The 24,470-nt window shown below is 37.2% G+C and overlaps 6 protein-coding genes and 1 long non-coding RNA gene across 12 annotated transcripts in view; 3 read left to right on the forward strand and 4 right to left on the reverse strand.

Annotated features, from left to right (window-relative positions):
* LOC133520002 (pancreatic triacylglycerol lipase-like) overlaps window positions 1–1,357 on the forward strand; it is a 66,389-nt gene extending 65,032 nt beyond the window's left edge. For all 3 annotated transcript variants that reach the window (XM_061854239.1, XM_061854237.1, XM_061854238.1), the window contains one exon: window positions 355–1,357. In XM_061854239.1, the coding sequence (XP_061710223.1) occupies window positions 355–460 (106 nt within the window). In that variant the 3' untranslated portion in view covers window positions 461–1,357. The remainder of the gene's footprint in view (window positions 1–354) is intronic.
* LOC133520008 (uncharacterized) overlaps window positions 1–21,168 on the forward strand; it is a 42,575-nt gene extending 21,407 nt beyond the window's left edge. The window contains exon 2 of the long non-coding RNA XR_009799691.1: window positions 20,882–21,168. This is a non-coding gene — a long non-coding RNA (uncharacterized LOC133520008). The remainder of the gene's footprint in view (window positions 1–20,881) is intronic.
* Window positions 1,735–4,818, reverse strand: LOC133520004 (protein THEM6-like). Of its 3 annotated transcripts, none has more exons than XM_061854244.1 (3): window positions 4,435–4,818; window positions 2,872–3,080; window positions 1,735–2,139 (listed from the first exon to the last, which is right to left on the reverse strand). In XM_061854244.1, the coding sequence occupies exons 1-3, from the start codon at window positions 4,604–4,606 to the stop codon at window positions 1,999–2,001; spliced, it is 522 nt and encodes a 173-aa protein (XP_061710228.1). In that variant the 5' UTR covers window positions 4,607–4,818; the 3' UTR covers window positions 1,735–1,998. The 3 variants fall into 3 exon arrangements, with proteins under 3 accessions (XP_061710228.1, XP_061710226.1, XP_061710229.1); XM_061854242.1 differs by having other exon boundaries at window positions 1,735–2,229; XM_061854245.1 differs by lacking the exon at window positions 4,435–4,818 and having other exon boundaries at window positions 1,735–2,229; window positions 2,872–4,072.
* LOC133520005 (protein THEM6-like) lies at window positions 5,757–15,272 on the reverse strand. The gene is made up of 3 exons (XM_061854246.1): window positions 15,024–15,272; window positions 11,029–11,243; window positions 5,757–9,884 (listed from the first exon to the last, which is right to left on the reverse strand). The coding sequence occupies exons 1-3, from the start codon at window positions 15,163–15,165 to the stop codon at window positions 9,654–9,656; spliced, it is 588 nt and encodes a 195-aa protein (XP_061710230.1). The 5' UTR covers window positions 15,166–15,272; the 3' UTR covers window positions 5,757–9,653.
* On the forward strand, window positions 16,116–19,132 carry LOC133520007 (protein PET117 homolog, mitochondrial-like). The gene is made up of 2 exons (XM_061854248.1): window positions 16,116–16,408; window positions 18,913–19,132. Exons 1-2 carry the CDS (start codon window positions 16,314–16,316, stop codon window positions 19,040–19,042), a joined length of 225 nt encoding a protein of 74 aa, XP_061710232.1. The 5' UTR covers window positions 16,116–16,313; the 3' UTR covers window positions 19,043–19,132.
* On the reverse strand, window positions 19,065–20,057 carry LOC133520006 (large ribosomal subunit protein bL20m-like). The gene is made up of 2 exons (XM_061854247.1): window positions 19,749–20,057; window positions 19,065–19,616 (listed from the first exon to the last, which is right to left on the reverse strand). The coding sequence occupies exon 2, from the start codon at window positions 19,608–19,610 to the stop codon at window positions 19,134–19,136; it is 477 nt and encodes a 158-aa protein (XP_061710231.1). The 5' UTR covers window positions 19,611–19,616; window positions 19,749–20,057; the 3' UTR covers window positions 19,065–19,133.
* Window positions 21,169–21,498: 330 nt separating the features above from the next.
* Window positions 21,499–24,467, reverse strand: LOC133520003 (photoreceptor outer segment membrane glycoprotein 2-like). 2 transcript variants are annotated; one of them, XM_061854241.1, is made up of 5 exons: window positions 24,359–24,467; window positions 23,551–23,764; window positions 22,948–23,078; window positions 22,211–22,364; window positions 21,499–21,842 (listed from the first exon to the last, which is right to left on the reverse strand). In XM_061854241.1, exons 1-5 carry the CDS (start codon window positions 24,412–24,414, stop codon window positions 21,765–21,767), a joined length of 633 nt encoding a protein of 210 aa, XP_061710225.1. In that variant the 5' UTR covers window positions 24,415–24,467; the 3' UTR covers window positions 21,499–21,764. The 2 variants fall into 2 exon arrangements, with proteins under 2 accessions (XP_061710225.1, XP_061710224.1); XM_061854240.1 differs by having other exon boundaries at window positions 21,499–21,849.
* Window positions 24,468–24,470: the final 3 nt, after the last annotated feature.

The raw sequence follows: 24,470 nt of genomic DNA on the forward strand, positions 1-24,470 counted from the left end.
CCGAGGGTGTATTAAGCATATCAATTTCCATCAGTGTTATATTTTTACTATTACATAGATGAATTGAAAAAAAAGTAAATAACACAAGTACAGTACACCGGTTGGAAAGCTATCTATTTTTTGTAGGTAAGTACGCAATAAGTATGTACCCTATTTCTATATATCTATGACCTGTCCCGTTCTAATAGTGTTCTCAAACGTATAAAAGTGCACGTGTAGGTATTTAATTTTAATTATTGCCTATTCACATATTTCATTCCAACAAATGAGCATTACGTAAGTCATATTACAATCCTAGTACGAAGTAAGTTTCTAATATTTTTGCATTTTTTAATGGCATGCCCCTTTTTCCAGAAAACGCAACGTAGACTTTAGCAGCAAGCTCTGCACACCAAAGCGCGAATTCGCCGAGATCCCCAACCGGGGCTCAGCCAGTTTCTACGACAACTGCGGCAGGTAGCGGCGCCGTGTCCGCGCGTCGGCTTTAGTTTCCACCGGCCGCACACTAAGTGCCACACTGCTACTTCTCTACACGACATTGGCACTACGTGTGTGTCTGGCACCGAACGTGAAAGAGACTGTGTAGTGTATGGCAGCGGAACGTGACGTTTGAAAGGTAAAGCCGCTGCCGTGCGAAAAACGCGTCTGAGTACCTACACTGAAACCCAGTCTAACTATGGTTCTTAAAGACCTGCCAAGCGTATCTCATCATACCAGCCGGAAGACGTTCTCTACTTCACAGAGATCATGCTGAAGAATATCCACAGTTCCTGGCCGTACGCTGCTTTCAATCAACTAGATCGGTCTATTTTAGGGGAATTTCCACGTTGTCTCTTGTATCTATGATATGTCCGGAAGAAAGGCGATATCTCACCGATACCAAACACGTTTGAACGTCACAAAAATTAAAATAGTGAAACATTTAGTGATTTGGATGGTTCGGGGAGTAAGGAACCAGTGACTGTGAAACCCAGTGATGATTATACAGGTGACGTGAGATTCTGTACCTAAATTATAAACTTGTTGACGTTAATGTTTAAGGCGCTGTCGAATACTCGTTTAAAATAAATATAGTTTAGGTATTGAAGTAAACAAGTTTCAAAAGTATATGTGGCCAATTTTGATATTATTAAACAAAAAGTATAAAAATATATATATTCTCGTCTTTCGATCCTATAATTCTGTTATTTATTGAGGGTTTATGATTTTTTTCTTGTGGTTGTTGTAAATATGATAATGTTAAGTTTGTTAAAAAAGTATACACTGTATCTATAGGCATTTATACAAAGTAAGTCTGAACAAATTTTATTTATTTAAAGGTGATTTTATACTTGCCGAATAAAATTTCTAAAACCTATACTTTTCTTTTACTTCCTACAATAAGAAAACATGTAAGTAAATTTCTTTCGTTCACAGTTTATCAATTAGTAACTTACCAAATCAAAGGAAGTTTGCCTTTTTACGTGCGCCATACTACGTACTCGAACACCTGTAGGTATACCTGCCGGAAATGTTATCATCACAGATGTGAGAGAAATAAAGATAGACGCAAAGTATGTTAATCCTATTTCCTAAACATGGCGCTCGAAGCTTCCAGAAATTGGCACCACTGCGTGACTTCCATTATTTATTTATTGAGGGTTTATGATTTCTTTCTTGTGGTTGTTGTAAATATGATAATGTTAAGTTTGTTAAAAAAGTATACACTGTATCTATAGGCATTTATACAAAGTATAAGTCTGAACAAATTTTATTTATTTAAAGGTGATTTTATACTTGCCGAATAAAATTTCTAAAACCTATACTTTTACTTCCTACTAGAAGAAAACATGTAAGTAAATTTCTTTCGTTCACAGTTTATCAATTAGTAACTGACCAAATCAAAGGAAGTTTGCCATTTTACGTGCGCCATACTACGCACTCGAACACCTGTAGATATACCTGCCGGAAATGTTATCATCACAGATGTGAGAGAAATAAAGATAGACGCAAAGTATGTTAATCCTTTTTCCTAAGCCTGGCGCTCGAAGCTTCCAGAAATTGGCACCACTGCGTGACTTCCTCAGGGGCAGTCTTAAAGGCATCTGCACCAGGGATCTCCTCCATCGCGGTAGGTAAATCAACGCCAACCACGTAATTCTGTGAAAGAGCCACAGCCCTTACAAAGTTGTCTTTCAGAGTGACGAACTTGTGCTCCAGATACATAGTCTGATTTTCCCAGCATAACATCTGTAAGTTCGTCATTAAATAAAAATGAAAAATTTGTTGAACGTTTAACGAATTAGGCTAAAAATGAATTAGAGCAAACACCATCCTATGTCTCGAACGGTAAGTTAATCTAATATTATTCGTATGTTGTCATGGAAACTCATTCAACTTGATAGTTCGCAGACTAATAATAGTAATAACGTGTCAAAAGGGCTCAAAACGTGTCGGCTTCAACTCTGCGCACGCCTTCCAAATGTCCGGAACAGTATTGTTCCGTGATGGGAAAGACATACAATTAATAATATCGAGTAATTGACCCTAAATTATGAATTCGGACGGACGGACTGATGTTGTGACGGTTAAAACCATTATGGACAACCGCTTATCCATACAAACGTAGTCCCCAGTTTCCTCCCTGAATATAGATTTAATGAAAAATATTTTACCGAAGTTATTGTATATTCTCCTTGATTATTATTATTACAAAAATTATGAGCGAAAAACCCCATCCATACCTACAAATTTATAAAGGTCCTATCTTTTATAATAGTTAAAAATCAAAATAAGGGATATAACTGTGGTTAACATGCATTAAATTGCGAAAAAATATTTTATACAATGTAATATCCAGAGAGGAAGACGGGGAACTGCACTAACACTTACCCTGGTCTCGACTTTATAATGGCTGAGTAAGGCGATGGGCCGTCTATATCTAATAGTGGACGCCTTCACGAAGGTCGTGCTCTTAAACAGTTTGGAATAAATGCCGGTTCTGTCATAGAAGTGCTGCCTAGCGAAGTCCACCGCTCGAAGGAACCGGGCGTTACTCATGTGCGTCAAAAAGATGTCAACATCTTTAGTTGTGCAGATGCCTGAAACCAATCTTTCAGATTTGTGCCTGCATCTAGTCACCGCAAATCATATTGTGTAAAAGGTTTGACGGAGTTGGGACTGTCATCACACGTAGAGAATGGCCGACAATTGGCAAAAATTATAGGCAGAGAGACAGGAACAGATTTCCATGATGATAAAAAAAACAAGTTCAGTCATCGCCTCCCGATTGTAACTTTGTCAGAAATGTTTGAAGTGAAAACTTCTTTAGAGGCGCTATGCACTTTTTGTGATGGGGAAAAACGTTAAACTCGCGACAGGTCACGTAACCGATAGATTCGTCAGATTGAAAATTCGTAAGACGGACACGTGACCTGATCGAAAAACTCCACGATCGTTGTTGAAATTATAATTAATAAATAATTGTAATAGTTCTGAAGTGTTAAATTTTTTATGTAATATAAATTGTCATGTTTGTGTAGCGCAATAAATTAATATTGTATTTTACCACATAAATGATAGTACTTTTATACTGATAATTAAAGCAATTCGTGCAAAATTATTCCCTAACCATTCCAAAATATCAAAAATGAACAACTTTAATATTCAAGTTTTCACTTCTGCCGGCACTCCCGGAGTGCAACCCGTTGTTTTTTTTTTGAGATGTTACTGTGACACAAACGGCTGACTATTTTTTTAATTCATGATAGCATGACAAAGTAACCGGGAGGCGACATGACTGACGAAATTTGCGCCTGCTATCCGGGTTAATTATTTATAAGACCCAACTCTATATGAATGTCATCAATCCCAGCCCCTACCGCCTACCCCTCCCCTACCCCCCTACCCCCTACCTACAGCTGCAGAACACAGGCTATACAATTCTCATTAACGCGTAGGGAACGGGTCTTGAGAACTTCATAATTCATAATCATAACACCTTTAAAATACAACTCTCCTCATGGCTGGGGAGCCGGCGCCGATGCTAAATGTGTCCCTATTGGTATCAAAAGATTATTAGATAAAGATAATACGAAGACAAAAAGGTTATATACTTCTTCTTTCTTTCTTTTGCAGCGAGCAGGAAATTAAGCGTCTTCAGTTTTTTTTTGTTCGAGGTTTTGGTGACTATTATTTGTACGCATTTCCATAATCTAACGATCACGAGTTTGACGCGCGATCTTCACATTGTAACCGTCAGATTAAGGAAATGCATACAAGTACCTGTCACAATCGGCTTAAAGTGGTTAAGGTAGACTCCACGGGGTAGCAAGATATCACTCATATCTTAACGCGTTCGATTAACTACAAAAATCCCCTCTTGGGCTTCTCAACCATCAGAATACCCAACTAGCGATCATCAAATTTACAATAAAATAAACGCACATTACTTACCATAATGAAATGTTGTTTCCGATATTTTGCATTTATTTGGGTAAAGTCTTCCGAATAAAAGAACCCCAATCGCTCTGATATAGTAGCTAACATCGAAAATCATAAACAAAAGAGCCACTGCCGTTAAAACGCTATACATATTGATATATTTTTTTATCAAAAAAAAAAACATGTACACCGCGCCACCACCCACTTTACATTGCCTAAATTAGCTTCTGTAATATTTAACTACGTAAATCATTTAAAATTAAAAACAATTCATATGTTCAATTATTTATAATTTATGCTAAGCATAGCAATTAAGCAATTATGAACATCTCTTGTTAAAATATGGGATAACCTACTAAGTAGGTCTCACCTCGGAATCTTTTTACTTTAAATGTTTTTATTCTTTCTTTTTACTTTAACTTCTGAAATAAATTATTAAGGTTGCGTGATCACGTTATTTTCAACACAATTTTTTTTTTGGGCTTAGACCCCTAATCCGGTAAACAAAAGGTAAGTATTGTTTCTTTTATGCAGCATTCACTACTGCTACTGACTGAACGGGAACAAACCCGTTTAAAAAGCAATTTTTGATTTAAATTCATGTAAGAGTTATTCGGAGATAACACATTTTATCTCCAAAAATAAATTACCTGAATGTGCACAGCCGATCTTTCTACATCACCCAAACGTGTTATCCCCGAATGAACTGTTAGGTACATGATTTTGAACCATATAATTAGGAACATAAAATCGCTTTTAAAACGGGCTTTTTCCCGTTCAGTCAGTCGCAGAAGCAGTAGTGAATGCTGCATAAAAGAAACAATACCTTTTGTTTAACAGATATGGGGTTGTAGTTTAAAAAAATACATCGGAAAATTTCAAATATAAAATTACGATATGCTGATTAATAAAGGAGGTTTCGGTAGTCATTATAATACATTTCGATAACAAGTCAAGACACTAATATAACCTTGTATACATTTTTTAGTTAACATTAGTCCCACGCCAAAGGTTTATCATTTTCCTTTAATCCAGATTCCTCCTTGACCCTCGCTAGAGCAACAAGTCCGATGATTCCGCAATAACATAAGTCAATAAAATGCATGTTTCCACCGAACCATCAAACCGCAAGTCTTACTCGAAATTAGTTAAAACTTAAAAAAAACTTATGTTGTTTAAAAAATTACATATGCATGACATCGTGCATTGTTGACGCTACACTAGTCTGAAGACGTCAGACAGGGATACTTTATAGGTTCAGCGGTACCTCGATACGCCGAAATCCTCGGTAATTCAAAATATGTATTTAGAAGTTCAAAAATAAGAAATTACTATAATTTAAAAGCGGTTTATTAAAAATGACTATACTTTAAGTGGTTTATTAAATAAACAATCATCATAAGTACATATCATTGTACAATAAATAGAACGAGACAATAATCATTACACTTCATTAAATTCTGCGTAAGTCATTGCCATTAAATCTAATACTGCTTAACAAAATAGTAACATGAGAAAACAAATGACACTAAATACTTACTAGAGAACACAAAATGTGTGTGTATTCCGAGTGATTAGTGATTGTTATCGGTAGCAATTTTTTGACAGCCACGAGCCTTTACAATTTTAAGGCATAAGCTCGGGCAATATGATTTTAGTCATTATGTTACGTTAACTCTAATAAATCATACCAATCGAAATTGGCTATAACTAGGGATATATTTTTATTACTATGTCACGAAATTGCGAACAGATAAACGGTCACTAACTCGCTGGTAATGATGATTTACAATTAATATTAATACATAGAAACATACAATGAAATGCAAGAATATCTCTTGATTTAAGTACAGTATAAATTTTACAAGTTGGTTGGCCAAGTATTAGGTAATTAGCTTCATGCATGATTTTTTTGGAATTTCATGAATATTTCAATCGATTCTACTTCCAGTGATATTCAAATGTTTCTAATAAACCTGCTAAGTATATATTGTACCCCAGAAACATCTAAATTGAGAAATCATGTGGCACGCGCACCGCGGCGGAAAATGACCATACAAAAAGCGCGCAGCACGGACTGTGCCTCAACTCAAGTCAAGAGTCAATACCTACATGCAAATTTAAACTTTCCTTAGTGACTTTTGCCGTAACATAAGTCTTTTCTTGGGAAAATTGAAAAAAAAAAAATGTTTTTCAGGTAGTTGACAATGACCCGGTAGGCTTTCAAAGTCAGAAACTCGAATTTAAGAAGAGCATTTTGTGACTAGGTATTAACATACTCGAATAAAATACGAGCAGATTTATTGCAACCCTTACCCTTATTTAGAACGCTTTCAATGGGCTATATAGTTACATTTCTCTCGTTATAACATAAGGAAATTGGGCCTACTAAGGCTGCGGATACCTATTCCTAAAGGCGAATCCAGACGGGCGTAACGTGTAATGTAATCCATGGTGTAATGTAACAGGAATTCTGCGTATGAACGGCACTGCGAGCATTACATGTAACGCTCGTGCCCGATCCATAGACTGTCACTTTTTAGCGCAACCACAAAGGCGAACAGTGAACACTTTGACGCTATATTACACGTAATCGTACGCGTTACACTCGTCTGGATCCAGCTTAAGCCACGCCCACCAGTTCCTCCCTCCCCGCCGGCATACACGATTTTAGTAGACCTCCGATTCCATTACTTATGAATGTAAGACCGGGTCAAGCCAACTGGATATACAAAGCTCGGAGCGACAAACGGGGCTAACCACTACCGCAAAGACGGATTTCGCATATTTGCATTAATTTTCTGTAGTTGGACGTGTTTATTTAACGAAAAATATAAAATATTGTTCATGCATGTAGCCCAATCTTACTTTAAGCCCCTTAATGACTGAATTAAGAAGTCTTATAAGTTTAATGTAGTTCAGTTCTATATCTGCTGTATGAAGAACTGAGTGCACCTTGCACTCAGTTATTCATACAAATCATTTATAGACGAAACAGTCCTACAGATTTAATCGTACCTAATAACACATTGGAATACGTCCCCTAACTATCTACTCTAAATCAAAGCATAAGCAGGTACTTTGAGTACATACTTATTGTAATTCTAAGATAATAAGTTAAGGCTATAATTAAAATGACTAAATATTAAGACGCAATAATAAAATAATTACTCGAAGTAGGTATATTTGTGATACAAAGGCGTACTGCGTAAAAATATTGGTAAAAAAAGTGTACAGCGTAACAAAATCAGATATGTACGCTTAAAAACATCATTTTTTTCTTTAGTATTTGTACCTCTAAAAAATTCGCCTTTAATTTTAAGTAACTGGCTCGGATGTACATTTTAAATCTTACAGCTTGTTAAGTGATTTTAATAAGAAAAATCACAAGGCTTGAGTAAATATTCATTCTGAGGTACTAAAGTAAGTATGGAACTCTCACTTACTACGGAAAGTGGAATATTAAAGTATTGCGATTTTGCAATTTAGATAACCTAATTCGTGTTTTCAAGCAATAATCATCAAAAGCTTAGAAACGTTCATGTCAAAAAGATAAAGATAGTTTATTATTCAAGTAGGCATGTTACAATGCGCTTATGAACGTCAAATAAAGCTACACCGGCTCTAACCCTACACCTCTGTCCCAAGAAGATTTAAATCTCCCCTCAATTTCAAAAAATAGCAACAACCTAATGTTCTGTATTAGCTAATGCTCCTCCTTCTTACAAATAATATTCCACGTTTTTCACATTCACTGCCAGCAACGCATATATGCGTTCTCCGTCATACAGAATTACGTTTCCTGAGATAACACTGAGATCCATTCAAAGGCAAGATAATGTAAGTGCTAAAGTAGCCCGTCTATTCCCAAGTTTAAACGGCTCCAAGCGAGTCTTAAGTAACTTTTGGTCAAAACCACAATATACCTGCTGCTTAATATCTACGTGAGAGGTAATTGTTCCAGCAGGAACAGGGATTAGAGTCAACCAAGCTAAGTTTTTGGACCGGCTGGGCTATCAAAATCGCAGGCAGCTTAGCTGGTCTGTTACTATGAATAATGAATTACTTAAGGGAGTGAGACCGATATCATGATTTACCATCAGGCCAATTCGAACGTACACTGACATCAAAAATGGCATCCAAAACGTAATTAAGTTATCGTAAACTTTGCTCGTACTTGTCCGTACATGTATTGGCACGAACAAGACGCATGATAACTAATTACATCATTTAGATATCATTCTGATGTCAGTTTAAGTTCGAATTGGCCTCCATGTATCAGATTTCGATGTAAAAGTATTCAAAACGAATACTTAGCTATATAGATTTCAGGCAATTCAGCCAGAATCTCTTTCACCAAATCCAATACATATAATTATGTATTATTTTAGTTGATGGCGAAATGCACTTAAACGAATTTCGAATAAAGATAATATTTTTAAATTTTGATTACTCATATATTTGACAATAGAGCAATAAATCAATCACGTGTGAAATGTGGGCCCGTCAACTTCGGTATTCTGATCTCCGATTAAAGTCCCGAATCAGTAACTCACATATTTAACACGTTTTTTGTTCGTTATCGCACTGACTTTCTAGTTCCCAATCTCATTGGTTCAACAATAATTACAACATTTGGTAATAAAAAAAAGCATCGACCAAAGCCTCCGACTTTTAAATTCGAACAAGATTTTTTTTGGCAAATGTCCAATCTGCACCTGTGTAGATATTCAAAGTAGGCACGGTAACAACTAATGTTCCTTTTCTAATGCTTTTCTTTTTCTTAAGTAGCAGTATTATCTTAGCTTAAAGATAAATACAAACAAATCAACAGTTGCTTTCCTCGATCTACTAGCTTGTATTTGACTTCAATTGCTAGACAAAGGCTTTTCCTCGCAATATGTAAGACGGTGATATATTGGGAATTTGGGGAGGGAATGACTATTTTACACATTAAGTAATCAATTAATCACACATAAACAATATCAAGTATTCTGCCGAGCAATTACAATTCAATAAGCATAAATTCCTTCTATTAATGCCGCCTTTTCAGGGCCGGATATTTTTTTATTTAATCGTCGCTCTATAAGAGATTAGCTGATCATATGTTATCAGTCGCAGAATTATTAACTTCCATCCGGCGTACCGCAACTCCCTGTCAAAAAAGGTGACCAAGCCTAAACTCAATTCAGGACAATAAATGCATCAGTCTTTAGCATTACCTACCTACTCTAATCCTTCTTCCTTAACCTAGCGCTCGCAGTCTCCAAGCACTGCTGCCACTGGACCACCTCCTCTGGAAAGGTTTTCATGTTGTGTGCTTCGGGAACGTCCGCCATAGCCGTCGGCAAGTCGAGGCCCACTATGTGCGTCCGTGAGAGAACTATGGCGCGCACGAAGTTGTCCTTCAACGTGATGAACTTGTGCTCGAGGAAGATCGTCTTTTCGTCCCAGCATAACATCTGTAAGTTTATTAAAGGTTGTCTTTAGTATACACAAATGTTTGGTAGGCTGATTTGAATAGATCAATGGAAGCTCTTTTAGATTTTTGTCTTTAAGAGTCATATAACCTAGTTACTTTATGTTTGTTTTTAATAGTCCCTAGCATTTTTCGACAGGCCAATGAAATGAAAAAAAAATATATCGATAGGAAATACCTACTGCTGCAAGAAGAAACGTATTGATATTTTAAACGCCTACAACGTAACCGTTACTGAAAGTAAATTCGATCGTAGGTAACCGGTGCATTGTTAATTATGGGAGTTACTTAGAGGTTACTCATCCGACGACCTATTAAATATGCATAATTCCCTTCTTTATTATTTTTTGTGATGTCATTGTCCATTGATACTATGTATTAGGTAAATATTATGTGACGAGGAGGCGGAGTCAAAAACGCATCTATTATGTAGATGTAAATGACTCTGATGTCAAAATGAGGCTGAACATAATTCAGATTTGACATAGAATGTCGTAGAAGGTCGTAGAAGCAGATCTGGAAGACATTCAGCGCTCTGAAAGCTGAGAAATGTACCTACAATTCGCTTGCTCTATAGACCTGATATTCAAGTATTTGTGAAATCTCACGTCACTTGGTTTGGATTTAATAAACGCTGAATATGTCAAGTGGCCTTCTGTAGCGGACAGTACTAGCACCCATCAATGTAGCGCCTTTGACCGCCGTGAGCATCTCGTAGAAGTGGACTCGGGAGATAATTAGCACTCCAACATACTGAGATTACTGAGTATTGTACATTGCTCCTTACAAAAGCTTGCTTTATAGACCTGTTATTTCAAGATTAGGGCTAAAATCTCACCTTGGTCTCGATTTTATAAAGGCTGAATATGTCAAGCGGCCTTCTGTAGCATATATACTAGGGCTAGCACCCATTAGCCCCTCTTTGCCCGCCGCGAGCTTCTCAATGTAGTGGACTCGGGAAATAATTAGCATGCCAACCAAAATGCCAATGCCAGACCAAAGCTTGCTTTATAGACAACAAGATAGTCACGTGATCATTTTCGTACATTGACTCACTTTCGCTTGGCGTTTTCTGTCAACGATTGTCACTAGACCTCGATATTTCAGGATCTGGGCTAAAAACTCACCTTGGTCTCTATTTTGTAAAGGCTAAATATATCAAGCGGCCTCCTGTAGCGAATAGTACTAGCGCCCATTAGGGCCGCGCCTTTGACCGCCGCGAGCTTCTCGTAGAGGCCGGTGCGGTCGTAGAAGTGGATGCGGGAGAAGTCTAGTACTCGGAGGTAGCGCGCGTTGTTCATATGCGTGAAGAAGATGTCCACGTCACGGGTGGTACAGATGCCTAGAAGGAATGGTTTCAATATAAAATATATATATATATATATATATTAATTAACTTAAAAGCTTAATGGCTCAATTTCATTGGTCGATATAAAACGTGCGGGGACTTCCCGCAGACGTATAACGACTAGTGAAACTCATAAGTCGATATAGTTCGGTCGATATGCAGCACCTGAATCAAGAGACACCGCTCTTCCTTAATGAGAATACAAGTAAAATGCTTAGTACTATTAGACTTATATACAGTGAATAGTACTTATATACAGTACGCCAAATATCAGAATTAGGTAGTAGAACGAAAACCGAATTTCTATTATGTATGACCAAGAAGCTCTGTAATAGGAAATGATTGGAAGGAGTAGTTTGAAGATTATATTGTTTATTTCTCTAGCCTATATATTGTTCCCATTACAGTGTAAATGTCGACAAGAAAGACCGCAACCAACTCAAGCGAATTTGCCCAAGCGTTTTTGATACAAACCGCATCTGTGCAAAATCAGAGTAGGTAGATAGAGCCTAATCAAATTCAGACGACACATTGAATAATAGGTAAGATGGATAGGTAATCAACTTAATTTTGATTTCAATTACAGTACAGTAGGAACACGATTAATCGATATCAGATAGGTGCGAGGACTAGATCTTGGCATATTTTTATATGAGCTAATAGCAGTAGAGATCAGCTCAGCAGTTAAAGGAATAAGAGCCAGAACCACAAATGTTGATTTGATCGTTCTAAGTACTAAGCGTACCTAATACCAAAGAGAATTTGAAACAGAGGTGTATTGTCAAAGAAAACTTTGTAGCGACGTAAATTTATTGCCATCTTTCGACACATGATTAAAACTTTTAGAGCGCCATTTGACTATGATCCTTATTCTTTCACTGATATGTGTTCAATTTGTCAAATATCAAAAAGTGGCGCCATCTAATAGATCATAGGCCAAAGTTATAGCAGCATCGTTTCGAGCGATGGCGCCATAACCTTTAGGTAGTGTCCGGCAAGATGGCGCCACTTTTAGATATTAACAAATTGAACACATATCAGTGAAATAATAAGGATCAAAGTCAAATGACGTTCTAAAAGTTTTAATTATGTGTCGAAAGATGACAGTATATTTACGTAACTACTAAGTTTTTTTGTGACAACACACCTCTATTTCAATTTTTTTTATGTATAATATATAAAACCTACAATGTTTTTATCTATTAACTAAAAAAGCCGCAATTGGTCGTGCAAAAACTCACATACGCCTCGTAAGCCTTGGTTTACCGACCTTTAGGCCTTCTTGACATTATGTCTAATCACAATAACCTTCAAGGAGAAAAATAAAATATCGAATTGAGAATCTCCCCTATTTGAGTAACTAAAATTTATAAGTAAAAGATTAGAATTATAACTTCATGGCCGTTTCACAATCGGCTAGTACCTAACGTAAGTGCTTAATTCACGCAAAGTCTTCCATTCAACTCCATATGCTTGAAAACACTTCCGCTTTAATTTATTCCTGGAGCCATTTGGTCACTAATATCTACTCGTAAGTCTGCTAAATATTGTGAACACGTTTGAACAACTGGAAAATGTCGTCATGAATTTAAGAGCTCCTTGCTAAATGATAACTATACTCTGTCAAACAACTTTGTCTGTAGAAAAAGGCGAAAATTCTAATTTTCTATGGGACAATAACCCTTTGTTGCCCCTTTTTTCTACTGGCGGAATTGGCTTGACAGACTCCTTCCATAAATACCTCTCCTGGCAATGACGATAACTGGCTATTTACATAGAAACAACTCAAGAGTGGACTTTGACCTAAAGATAAACAAGTGAAAAGCCTCGGTCAAAGATCGTTCACCAAAGTAACTTACCATTATACAACTGTATATTATTATTTTTTGTACGTCTGTACACTCGTTAAGAAATTTTCGTGAAGGAAATAATAAAGACTGGCACTTATTACTAAACTTAGATTGTTACTCATCTCATCATTCAAAAAGTCCTTTTTTTGTTAAGGAACGTAATTTAGACGCCATTACTGACGCTTTTATTTTGGTTACCGCGATATATCTATTATGTTACAAACATTATAAAATCATCGACATTTAATGGTGATTAACAGTCCTTAATATTTAATTACGATTTACGTTTCGCTTCAGATGTCTATCTACTTTACGCTCACCTACCAAAGTTGAAGGAACTTGCGCTTTATTTCATATACTTAAATATTCTTACAGTTAACTTTACTTAAATTTTCCATAAAAGCTAACATTTCGACGGATGTTTTTTTTTTTATAATTCCTTAAACTGATGGCGTTGTTCTAATTGCTACTAGACGATGTACGTGGGTCAGAAGTGAAATTGGGTTTCGAAGGAATGGTTTTTATGACACAATTCTGTTAGTATCTGATAGTGCTGCTAACTAGAATCTCGACGGAGTTGCAGTACAGTGCTAAAATATTTAAAAGTGCACTCTATCGTTATAATGATAGTAGTAGAAACTTTATTAAGGCGATAGAGTTCATGTTTATGGTGATATTTCTGAGCATCTTGGTCGCTTCAGATATTCCGAAAGCAAGTGTACCTACACGCACTGCGTGCATCAATCAGTCTTGTTGTTCGTACTGCTCATAGACCCATCGACTGCACGCAAGGGAGATTGCCGAGTTTGTATAATGATTCAGATTCAGATTTATTTATTACACAACATACTATTGCATTACAAATTACATTCATATCAATTTATATGAATCTATATTGTGATCGTCAGAAATTACTGCTGTATGAGTTGTTATTACTGCAGTATGAGGTCTGGATCTTCGCTTAATAAGCTATCTTATAGCGAGAGACTATACTAAGCCTTTCGATGTTTGATGACCTTGAACCCGCTGTTTCAAAATACATATTCATTTGGTTTATCACTATTTACCCGACTACGGCGCCTGCGCCTGTTTGCAGGTGGATATGTTTGAGCCGTGTAAGTGAATTCTAGCATAGCGTCAAAACTGCTGAGGTGATTTTGATAAATAGGTATCAATTGATTTGTTATTGTGGAGTTCAGTTGCCACTTTAAGAATTGTTAGTTAAAGTGGCAAATCTCTTACCTCCTTCAAATGAGTTCAGGTTTGCAACTTCAACCGATATTTTTAACAGAGTTCCAAAACGAACAAAACCTTAACTAGTTTTCAAACTTTATACTGTGACATTCATGTACGCCTTGCCGAGCAAATACCTACTCTATCAGAGTTTACCAGCTTCGTGACTCAGGAATACCCACGGAATACCTATGGTAAAGAAAGACCGGCGTGCCGCAAATCGCATGCGCGGAATAACCTTCATACTGATAATTATAATGATAACATACTCTATTACATCATAGTGTTAACAACTCGTAAAAATGCAAGCGATTCCACAAATAGTTTGTCTAAGGATGATACATACTAATAAGTACAATGCAGTCGCAATTCTTCTGGCGAACCTTGAGTGCGAAAAATCAATAGTACCGTGTAGAATGTTTACCATAATTGTTCTTGGTTTACCTAGTAAACTAATTTATAGAGAATATGGCTTCTATGTTTTTGTACATACTGAAACTAAAACTTTCCGGTGTGAGATTATTTTATGAAGTACATTAAATTGTGTAGCTATCTCTTAACGTAACCTAAAAAAACCCGCTTGTTTCTATCAATGCTTCGTAGACTGTGGAATGAAGATTGAGAAAAAGTTTATAAAACATCAGTTATCATTTTAAAACATGAATATTTTATCAATATTTCAAATACTTACCGTACAGCACTGTGGTTTCATTGATCTTGAATCTTCTTTGAAACAGTCTCCCAAAGAAAACGACTAAATAAGCTCTGAGATAATATCCCACATCCCAAACCAGAAGCAAAATAACAATAATTGTTATAATTACGCTATACATCTTGCTAGGTTAATGAATATGATTTAGAATTCACACAAGCTTGCCGCGCGACGCATATCTTGACACTAGCAATTTTAACAGCTGACGGGTGAAGCCTCAAGGTCGTCTGCGCGGATGTGGCGCGAATCGTGATCAAAGAATATAATACTCACTAATCGTGATTCACACTTGTATTTTTTTTTTTTTCTATGTATGGACTCACACTTGTATTTGGCATTTGATAAAATGCAAGAAATAATTGCTTTTATTAGAATTGTATAAACTCAATATAAATCTAAATAATATCATTAACACACGGTCGAACCGACCCACGACCGTGGTTCGGGCCCATAGAGGTATAATAGTATAGAGTTGAAATGGTAGAGCCGGCAGATGACCGAACGAGATGCTCTTATGGAACTCCCAGTAGGAGTAGCAGAGGAAGCGCTATTATTGTTTGTCCTTTTCAAGGTCTCATTTTTTTTATTCCGCACCGTACATTTTAATATGGTTTATAATGGGCAACAAATAACGCGACTAAATTACGTAGGTTGTTTTTGGTACGTTGTCAGGAAAATTAAAACGTGTTTTTAATTTTGTCGCATTGCGTGTGTCTGTCCCTCACGGGCGCACGCATATAGCACAGCTATAGGATCCTACCATCTCTGTTCGATCCATGGTTTATAGGGCTTATTACATGCATCCTTCCGGACGGATCCGATGCCGGGCCCGAACAAGGGTCGTTTTCCGTTTTCGTTAACAATATTTGACATGTAAAAAATATCTCCAATTGCCAAAAATATTCAATGACTAGTATTTTTGTACTTGAACTATTTTACATTTCAAATATTGTTAGACGTTTTGCTAATATTTCGTGGAACGGAAAAGACCCTTTGCTCGGAAGTTGGCCCCAATGCACCCTAATGCCAAGCCAAAAAGTACCTATTTTAAACTGGCAACTGGCAATGTCAGTTAATGTCAAGTGTCATTTAAAATATATAAATATGCCAAAAAGTATTTAATTTCCTTAAATTCCTTATATTTTATTTTTTCGCATTCATTAGATAATATTAAAAAACTTAACAGTTAAAGAAACCTAAATTTCGTTCTAACAGCTATGAAACCGATATAATTAGTGTTAAGTATATTGAATAAAGAAAACCCAAACAATGTCTTCCACTAGCTCGAAACTAGTCCTGGGGCTTTCGTGCGCAATATCGTTGGGCATAGTGAGCTATGTTCACATAAAGCAACAATCGGACAGGTAAAATATATATACGTTACAAATAACCTGAAGTGGGGTAAGCACATAATCAAAAAGGCAAATTCGTTTTTGTATAAAACGCTCTTTTCAATGTATAACTGGTGAAGTTTTTATCAAAATTTATAAATCATATCATATGTCCGCGCTTTGCTTGAATATGCTTTCCTGAATCCTTATTTTGTCAAAGACCAAGCAAGCAAGTGTTCAGCAAAGAGCCACCAAGATTCCATTTAAGCTGAAACTCCTACCTTATAAAGAAACGCTAAAGGTACGGAAGCTGCCTGCACTCAAAGCCAGGAGAGCGAGAGGAGACCTTATAAAGTGTTTTAAGATTGTTACCCACAACCTCCCTGACATTCACAATATAATCAATGAGAGAACGATCAGCCGCGAGACCCGAGATCACAGCCTAAGAATTGTTTGCACTCCCACTACTACTAAAGCTTCATATCATTCTTTGTCCAACCATGTTGTGGCGGCTTAAAACCATTTACTGGATAGTGTTGAGACTGCTCTTTCAGTCAATGTGTTCACAAACAGATTGGACAACTGGCTTTTAAACAATAAGTTCAATGCCGGATTTAGAGGTCTGGAGGCCTCGGGCAATAAAGGAGTGGAGGCCCCCTGGCCACAAATTTTTTCCAAATAAAATGGTAAATTTTCTGCATTCTCTATTGTGGGGGCCCCTCTTTTGTGGAGGCCCGGGGTAGTAGCCCCGATTGCCCTCCCCTAAATCCAGCCCTGAATAAGTTATACTGATGTTACTTAGTGATAGGAATGTGATGACAAGTGATATTACAAACCTTGAACTCTATAATACTGGACACTGTGTGACATAGGCTCATCAGCTAAATAACTGCTCACCTATAATTACATAATAATAATAATAAGCCCGCAGGGCAGCTTGTGGCGAGCTGTTGGGGAGTAACGACCCCACGGACCCGAGTGCTTCCGAGAGTTGGTCAGGGTCTCTGTCTCCGGCGTATCTTCATCGGTCGGAGTGGACCCCAAGGGGACCCGCAGGACTCTCAGCTCTGGCTTGTCTTTGTTTGCCCTCCAGAGAGGAATCGTTAGAGCTATATGCTCCGGGGGTGGAAGTGAAAGGTGCATAAGACGCGAGTTGGCACAGTGGCTGTTATTAGCCGCTGGGTAGAAAGCCGCACACGTCTCGACACCCCTGAGCCGCTCACACCGCTGTTGCTCCTGGTCGTCTTTACGGCAGTTTCAGGGGCCCATCTAGTCAGCGGCAAGTCACCACCTGCCTCGATAACGTATTTAAGCATTGTTATGGCAGGTGTCCGGACATCTTTTGACCAGCTAAACTTCTACACGATAACCGCCCTCTTCTCCACTTTATTTACAATAGCCCCTACACCAGCTGAGACCGATTTACGGGTATCTATTTGTACCCGTGAATGGGTTCTAGCTGGTGTATTACATAACATCAAACTTGTCTAAAAGGGCCTCTGCGCTGTTGGCTTCGGCCCCACGCATGCCTCCCAAAGGTCCGGGATCCCATGGTCCCGAGATATGGAAAGACATACAAATCAATAATAATAATAATAATCAAGGGTCAGATGCAGAAGGCGGTGATCTTGGACACGGCGCGGATAGTCCGCCGGTTCCTCTGCGGCCCTGACCACCATCAGCTTGGGCCTTGTCCCGCTGCTGGCGGCACCCTAGTTTAGGTTTTTTATAATGTGTTTGTATCTTTTGTATTGTTTTGGAAGTGTTTTTTATTTTACTTTTATATACATATTGTAAAAAACCTAACGTAAGAGAAAAAATGAAATAAAGGGAATAATAATAATATGTATTTCATAATGGGAGGAACATCCTGAAAGTAAACCCCAGATGTATTGGGATGATGACATCAAAAGGACTGCGGGAAAGAAGTGGCTCCAGGTCGCACAGAACCATGACGAGTGGCACAAAATGAAGGAGACCTACACCCAAAGGGTCTCTACCCTTAATAAGGGCTAAAGAGAGAGAGAGAGAGATTTCACAATGTTCTTACTTCACCCATCATCATCATCCTACTACTATTGTACTAACAGTAACAATAAATATAAAAATTAGTCAAGAAAAATAAATTGGTGCAATCTGATGAGCTAAAACTTATCAAATAATTGACAGCTCACATTTGTAGAGTTCCTAAAAAGGGTGTGTGATGTCCACACCCTTTTTAGGAACAATATTGTTGGTATATTCCTATTTGTCCCTGCCACATGTGACTGCCGTCATACATGAGGTGGGGACAGATAGTAATGATTTATAAGGATGCACCTATTCCCTTCTGTGCCAGGTGGGGTCAAATGAATAAACACCACATTATTAACTCCCTACATGAAATAGGCACTACATAACAATTCCCATCTGGTCCCACCTCTTGTATGGCGGCAACGATGGTCATGTGATGGTCATGTGGGGCCGGCATAGATGGGAATACAACTAAGATAAAAATACTATGTATGTTATCATTATTTGCTTTTCTGATTTTACAGGGAAAAAATGCATGAAGGTGTACTGAAGGATGTTGAGCGACAACAACGGAGAAAAATAGAAAACATATACATGCTTGAGAAACAAAATGAACTAACTAAACAATTAAAGAAAGGTTTAAATGAGACTTAGTAATGTAAATAAAACATAAGAGTTAACCTAATTGTTTATTTCCTAATGAACCACTTATAAATAGAATTTAGATTAAATACATATAAACAATTCACTTTTTTTCTTTCAACCATTGCTCTAACATGACATCCTTCAGGTTTAGGTTGATACCAGTTGGGTATTTTTTGTCAACCGTATCCACAAATCCGTCAAGACGCAACTTCTCCTTAGCCACAGCAGCTAGCGATTCAAAGGTTCGTGGTTCCCATGAGGCCAAATTAGAGAGTGACTTGCGGTCTAACATAATGTTGGCACGGTCGAGACCCTCTTTGAGCTGAAACTGTGTAATATTGTGCTGCTCACACGCAGCAGTGATCCTCGTGTTCCACAAGTCCTTCATATCCTGCTTCTTCAGCTCTCGGGCCTTAGTGGCGTATGCTAGCGCTCGGTGTACATTACGCACGGCGACCGAGTAACAGTTTCTTCGACGACCGATGTAATGAGCAGCTAGTCTAAAAATCCTTCTTTTTCGCCAGAATTCATCTGGGCCTCGGACCCGAATTAAGTTTGTAACAGTGAGAAATACCATAGCAGCCTGTGAATAAAATGAAAGCGTAAGGAATCATCTGTGTTAAAACAAAATTAATATCATTTGGCTACTCATGTTTTTTGTTTTTTTTTTACAAGCTTTCATTACTACAGTAACATAATGCAATAACGAATATACCTTATTTGTATGACAAATAAATCCAATCAAGGTAGACGAAATGCAAACTTGTAAACTAGATATAACCTAAAATAGTGACACTGACAGATTAGTTTTATCTTTTTATACAATTATGGCGAGTTCTTTAAGCCAGTCTGTTTGTTACCAGTCCAGGCTTAAACCGATTTCGAGAAATTTGGTATGTAGCTACGGGGAAGGAGGTAAGCGCCAATTACATCCACACTTCCCGATTTCGGGCCTGATAATCGTTTTCGTTTCACGGAATATCAGCACATCGTTAACAATATTTGAAATGTAAAAAATACTTAACATTAAAATATTGAACATTTTTGGCAATTAGAGACTTGATATTTTTGCAAATGAACCATTTTTTTTACGCTTTTTTACATTTAAAATATTGTAAACGATGTGCTGATATTTGGCGAAACGGAAAAATACTCTTTTTCGGACCCGAAATCGGGTCTGGGCGGCTACCGGGAAAATCGAAATTCGTCAATTGCGGGCATTTTTCTCTGTCACTCTTATTACGTCTTAGTGAGAGTAAAAGAGAAAGATCCCCGCAATTTGCGAATTTCGGTTTTCGCGGTAGGCCCCCTGATATCAGGCCTGATAAAGTGTGGATGTAATTGTCACTTTAGGATAGTTATTATTAATCAACATAAATATCATTACCATTCCACGCACACGATGTTGCGGGCAGAAACAAATAAATACTTAGATATTTTACTCCTTAAGAGAGCGCATTTTGCAATTCTCTTCAATATTATAAATTGGTACTTTAACATTAATTGCCAGCGAAATTTGTCTAGGCAGACTAACCGAATCGATTATAAAACTTGTGATGAGAGTAAGACGATGAAGATATCTCTTTAACGTCTAGTGCTTCTACGTCCATGTAGGGTTGCTCCAATTTTTTGAAACGCTTGTATTACGTTCTATATTAACTAAAAGTTGCCCTAAAATTCAACCTTTATACTAAAAACGGCTTTAAATATGTTAAATTAACAAAATATATTTTGAGATGCTTTCGCGCCCAAAACGCTCTTTGAAAATTGTGTGACGTCACAGTTTACGGTTTGACACATAACTATATACACACACCATAGACATACAATATAAACACACTAGAACAGGGGTCGCCAAATGGCGGACCGCGGTCCGCATCCGGACCGCCGACCCATTTTGTGCGGACCGCGAGAACACAGAAACTTTTGCACTACAGAGTACGTAATTTAAAATAAAAATGTATCCCCCGCATTATCTTTGTTGACGTCAATTTGAAAACGGCCGGGCGAAGTCACTAGCTAAGATAGTCCAGATAGTCCGCAACAAAAAATGTCATTTTTCTCATTGATATGTAAAAAAATACCTTTGTTATTTCTGTAATTACATTTGTTTAATAAATATTTTTTCTATAAAATGTTGTGCGGACCGCGATGGTCATTTCATTTCTTAAAACAGACCCCGAGCGAAACTAATTGGTGACCCCTGCACTAGAAGATACCAACTGTCAACTGACATTTGTCGTTTGTTGTTTATCGCCTAACTGTCAACAGTGCCAATTCGAGAGTTGTGACGTCATCAGAATCTTCTTTCTGACGTGTGACATAAGATATTTTAAATTCAATATCTACAAAAATACAGTCATTACATGTCCCCTAAAAGTAGTTTAACATGTTCTTATAAGTAATCCAAAAGAATTTATTGGGATACAATTCTGCCCTAAGATTTGTAGATGGAAAAAACCCTATTCAAGAACGTACAAAAAAACTCTTTAAACATATGTATTGTATTTAGAAAACAAATTGACATTATTACGTAGGTATAAAATGTATGGCCATATATTATTAAAATACGAGTGTTATATACATAATTAAGGAAGTCCCGGCGCCGATTCATCTGGCATATTTCGCACTGCTTTCTTGGGTGAGCCCGATTCTTCAGCATCACTATCGTCCGAGGCCGATTCAAGCGAACCACTCCAGTCAAAGTTAGGGTTCACGCTGAGAAGATGCTTTACGTCGTACACGCGAGTTTTGCCTTTTTTGATGTGTTTGCTTGTTTCGTTCTCCTTGGATACAGCCAGAATGAAAACTAAAAGCTAGCAAAAGGACATCCTGTATTCAGCTGTTAGGTGATTGTGAGCTACTACGGGGATGGAAGTAATCGTATGAATCTACCACGAAAGTAACATGACTTGCGTTGTCGCGCGCGACTCTTTATATATGTCAAGCGTGAGTTCAAAGTACCTATGGATCGCGCGCAACAATGCAAGTCATGCTAGAGAATCATGTATAGTACTTTTAGAATTTGCATATGCATACTCGTATTAGTCGTATTGTGCTCGTTTGGGAAAATCAAGTTTCATTTTAACGCCAAGTCAAATTCAAAATCGTACGAAAGGTGACGTGCTATGCAAAGGCTTATTAATTTTGGATGAAGGGCAATTAACATCGCATTACCTCAACTACAAAAACGGAAGAAAAACCAATCAACTGAATAACCAGCGCAGCCATGACTGTTTCATAGAGTTGCTCAGCGCATCCACACAAATGTATAGACGAGGTTCCCATCTCCGACAAGTAGTTTGATATGCACGATCCTGTTTTACAGCAACTAGAACATGATTGACATCATTGTAGGTACCTACAGTTATACATGCAGGGTATATGCAGTAAGTGGAGACTGTAGGAAGAGTATCAAATTAGAATCGGTGGGAAGTTGTAGGTAGAGTTAGACCGAGATAACTCAGCAGCAAATTTGATAAGACAAAGCGTGGAAGTGTTACCATAAACGTCAAATATCTATAAAATTATGACGTTTATGTTAAAGCGTGGAAGTGTCCACACTCTGTGCTATCAAATTCGTTGCAGAGTGAGCTTGGTCTAAACCTAGCTGTACGTTATATGTACAATGTAAGAAACTCAAACGGGACAGTAAGGGAAAATCAGAAATCAGAGCGGAAGAAAGGTACTTATTTCTTATTTATTTTAGGTACTTGGGAACGTAAATTGATGTAAGTTGCGGTGTAACTGAAATCAATATATTCGCAAAAGCACGATCTAAAATATTTCTACGACTACTTACCTACTAGCCAAACTGTCTATAACTAATAGTTACTATTGAAACTACAACCTCCTCAGGGAATATATTTTTTCAACGAGTACAATTTAAACCGATTTTTTCCCGTTTTGATTACCTAAGAGGAACGCTATCAGTAACAAGCGCCACTCCCTTGGAACGTAGTTTTGTATCAGAAATGGGATCCCATTCATAGTCGCGTGTGAAGTCGTACCAGTCTTTGTTAAACCAGTCCGTATAGGAGTTAAGCTGAAAATAATATTCGCGATTTCGATAAATGTCACTGAAATTAATAATTTATATATTTATTATACTTAAGTATTTTAAATATAGGCTAGCTACCGGACTAGCTGTACTTATTTGTATTAACCTCTAATATATATATATTTGCTAGGCAAAATACTACCTTGATGAGTTTTATAATGATTATAATGTAATTTCGAGTCTTTACAGCGTGTCAAATCAAAGATATACATACACATACCAAAATACAAATAAAATAAAGGAATACGAAGACACATTATGAAGCAAAATGTTGTAAGCCTTTTTGAATGGTTAAACTACATGGTATATGGTAGATGGTGCCATACAGAGTCATAAGATTTGTGATGAATGAATTGTCAAACACGTAAACGCTACACATGTGTATTGTATACAAGTAATATTTCTCCTTTTTTTGTGAATGTATTCAAATAAAATCTAGGCATGGTAACTTACATACCCCACAACACTTGATTCCCCATTGAATAACGTCCATAAGTTGTTTCAATTTAGGGTCATACCTATAATTGTCCATGGCTTTACTAATGGCTTTTTTGATGCAATTTTTACAGTGATATATCTTGTGCGAGCAAAGACATGAACCTATGAAGCTTAGTATAATTATTGTTGCCATGCAGACCCATAGATCCCAACACAAAACTCTTGAATAAGGACTGTAACAGAAGTAAATTGTTATATTATACGAGTATCCTATCCATTGATCCTATCCTCTTTCATATTGCTTAAAGAATAAAGGATATTAAATACTGCATTGTTCTGCCGCCAGAGTAAAGCACTAGAGTAAACCATAGAGTAACTTATACATACTATGCCTAAAACAGTTTTTTGAGAAATTTTGACGGCGGTTTGTTTTGTTTACACAAAGCCTATCGCGAAACGCTACAATCTACATTTCGTTATGTGCTTCTCTATCGCTCGAAAATGCAAGAGTGCAGAGGCAAATAACGAAGATATTTGTTGAGTCGGAGTACGTTTCCAATCTTCACTTGAAAATTCTAAGACCATTCTGGGACTTCAAGGGATGAATATTAAATCCAATACAACATTAGAAAAGGTATCATGAATGCCTATTTTAAGAGATATCAATAGATGTCTAAATATTCGGTATTTTTCTCTTTAAGTGACGTTAATTATGAAACGCATCTTGTTAGTATCTAACTAGATGCGTCTTATACTAAAATTAAGAGAAAATAACCTAGTGGCTAATCTACAATAGGTAAAATGTGAAAGTAAAAAAAGTACTGAACTCTATTTTTCTCCCTTTAGATATCATGTAGAGCAAGTAGAAATTCGTAGGCAACATCACGATCCCAGTAAGCAGTGACAGCGACAGAAGTAAGTCCAATTGAAGCGTTTCCA

The sequence above is a fragment of the Cydia pomonella genome, chromosome 7 (genome assembly GCF_033807575.1).
Source record: "Cydia pomonella isolate Wapato2018A chromosome 7, ilCydPomo1, whole genome shotgun sequence".
NCBI classification, from domain to species: domain Eukaryota; kingdom Metazoa; phylum Arthropoda; class Insecta; order Lepidoptera; family Tortricidae; genus Cydia; species Cydia pomonella.

Bases quoted from the DNA above. Each gene is read 5' to 3' on its own strand.
- LOC133520004 (XM_061854242.1), bottom strand. From the start codon at position 4,606: ATGTTTTTTTTTTTGATAAAAAAATATATCAATATGTATAGCGTTTTA. The intron at 3,081-4,434 runs GTAAGTAATGTG...GATTGGTTTCAG, and splicing joins GGAAACAACATTTCATTATG to GCATCTGCACAACTAAAGAT. The intron at 2,230-2,871 runs GTAAGTGTTAGT...ACGAACTTACAG, and splicing joins ATTATAAAGTCGAGACCAGG to ATGTTATGCTGGGAAAATCA.
- LOC133520005 (XM_061854246.1), bottom strand. From the start codon at position 15,165: ATGTATAGCGTAATTATAACAATTATTGTTATTTTGCTTCTGGTTTGG. The intron at 11,244-15,023 runs GTAAGTATTTGA...CATTCCTTCTAG, and splicing joins TGAAACCACAGTGCTGTACG to GCATCTGTACCACCCGTGAC. The intron at 9,885-11,028 runs GTGAGTTTTTAG...ATAAACTTACAG, and splicing joins TTTACAAAATAGAGACCAAG to ATGTTATGCTGGGACGAAAA.
- LOC133520007 (XM_061854248.1), top strand. From the start codon at position 16,314: ATGTCTTCCACTAGCTCGAAACTAGTCCTGGGGCTTTCGTGCGCAATA. The intron at 16,409-18,912 runs GTAAAATATATA...CTGATTTTACAG, and splicing joins ATAAAGCAACAATCGGACAG to GGAAAAAATGCATGAAGGTG.
- LOC133520006 (XM_061854247.1), bottom strand. From the start codon at position 19,610: ATGGTATTTCTCACTGTTACAAACTTAATTCGGGTCCGAGGCCCAGAT.
- LOC133520003 (XM_061854240.1), bottom strand. From the start codon at position 24,414: ATGTTGCCTACGAATTTCTACTTGCTCTACATGATATCTAAAGGGAGA. The intron at 22,365-22,947 runs GTAATCAAAACG...ATCATGTTCTAG, and splicing joins ACTGATAGCGTTCCTCTTAG to TTGCTGTAAAACAGGATCGT. The intron at 21,850-22,210 runs GTAATGCGATGT...TCCTTTTGCTAG, and splicing joins CTTCCGTTTTTGTAGTTGAG to CTTTTAGTTTTCATTCTGGC.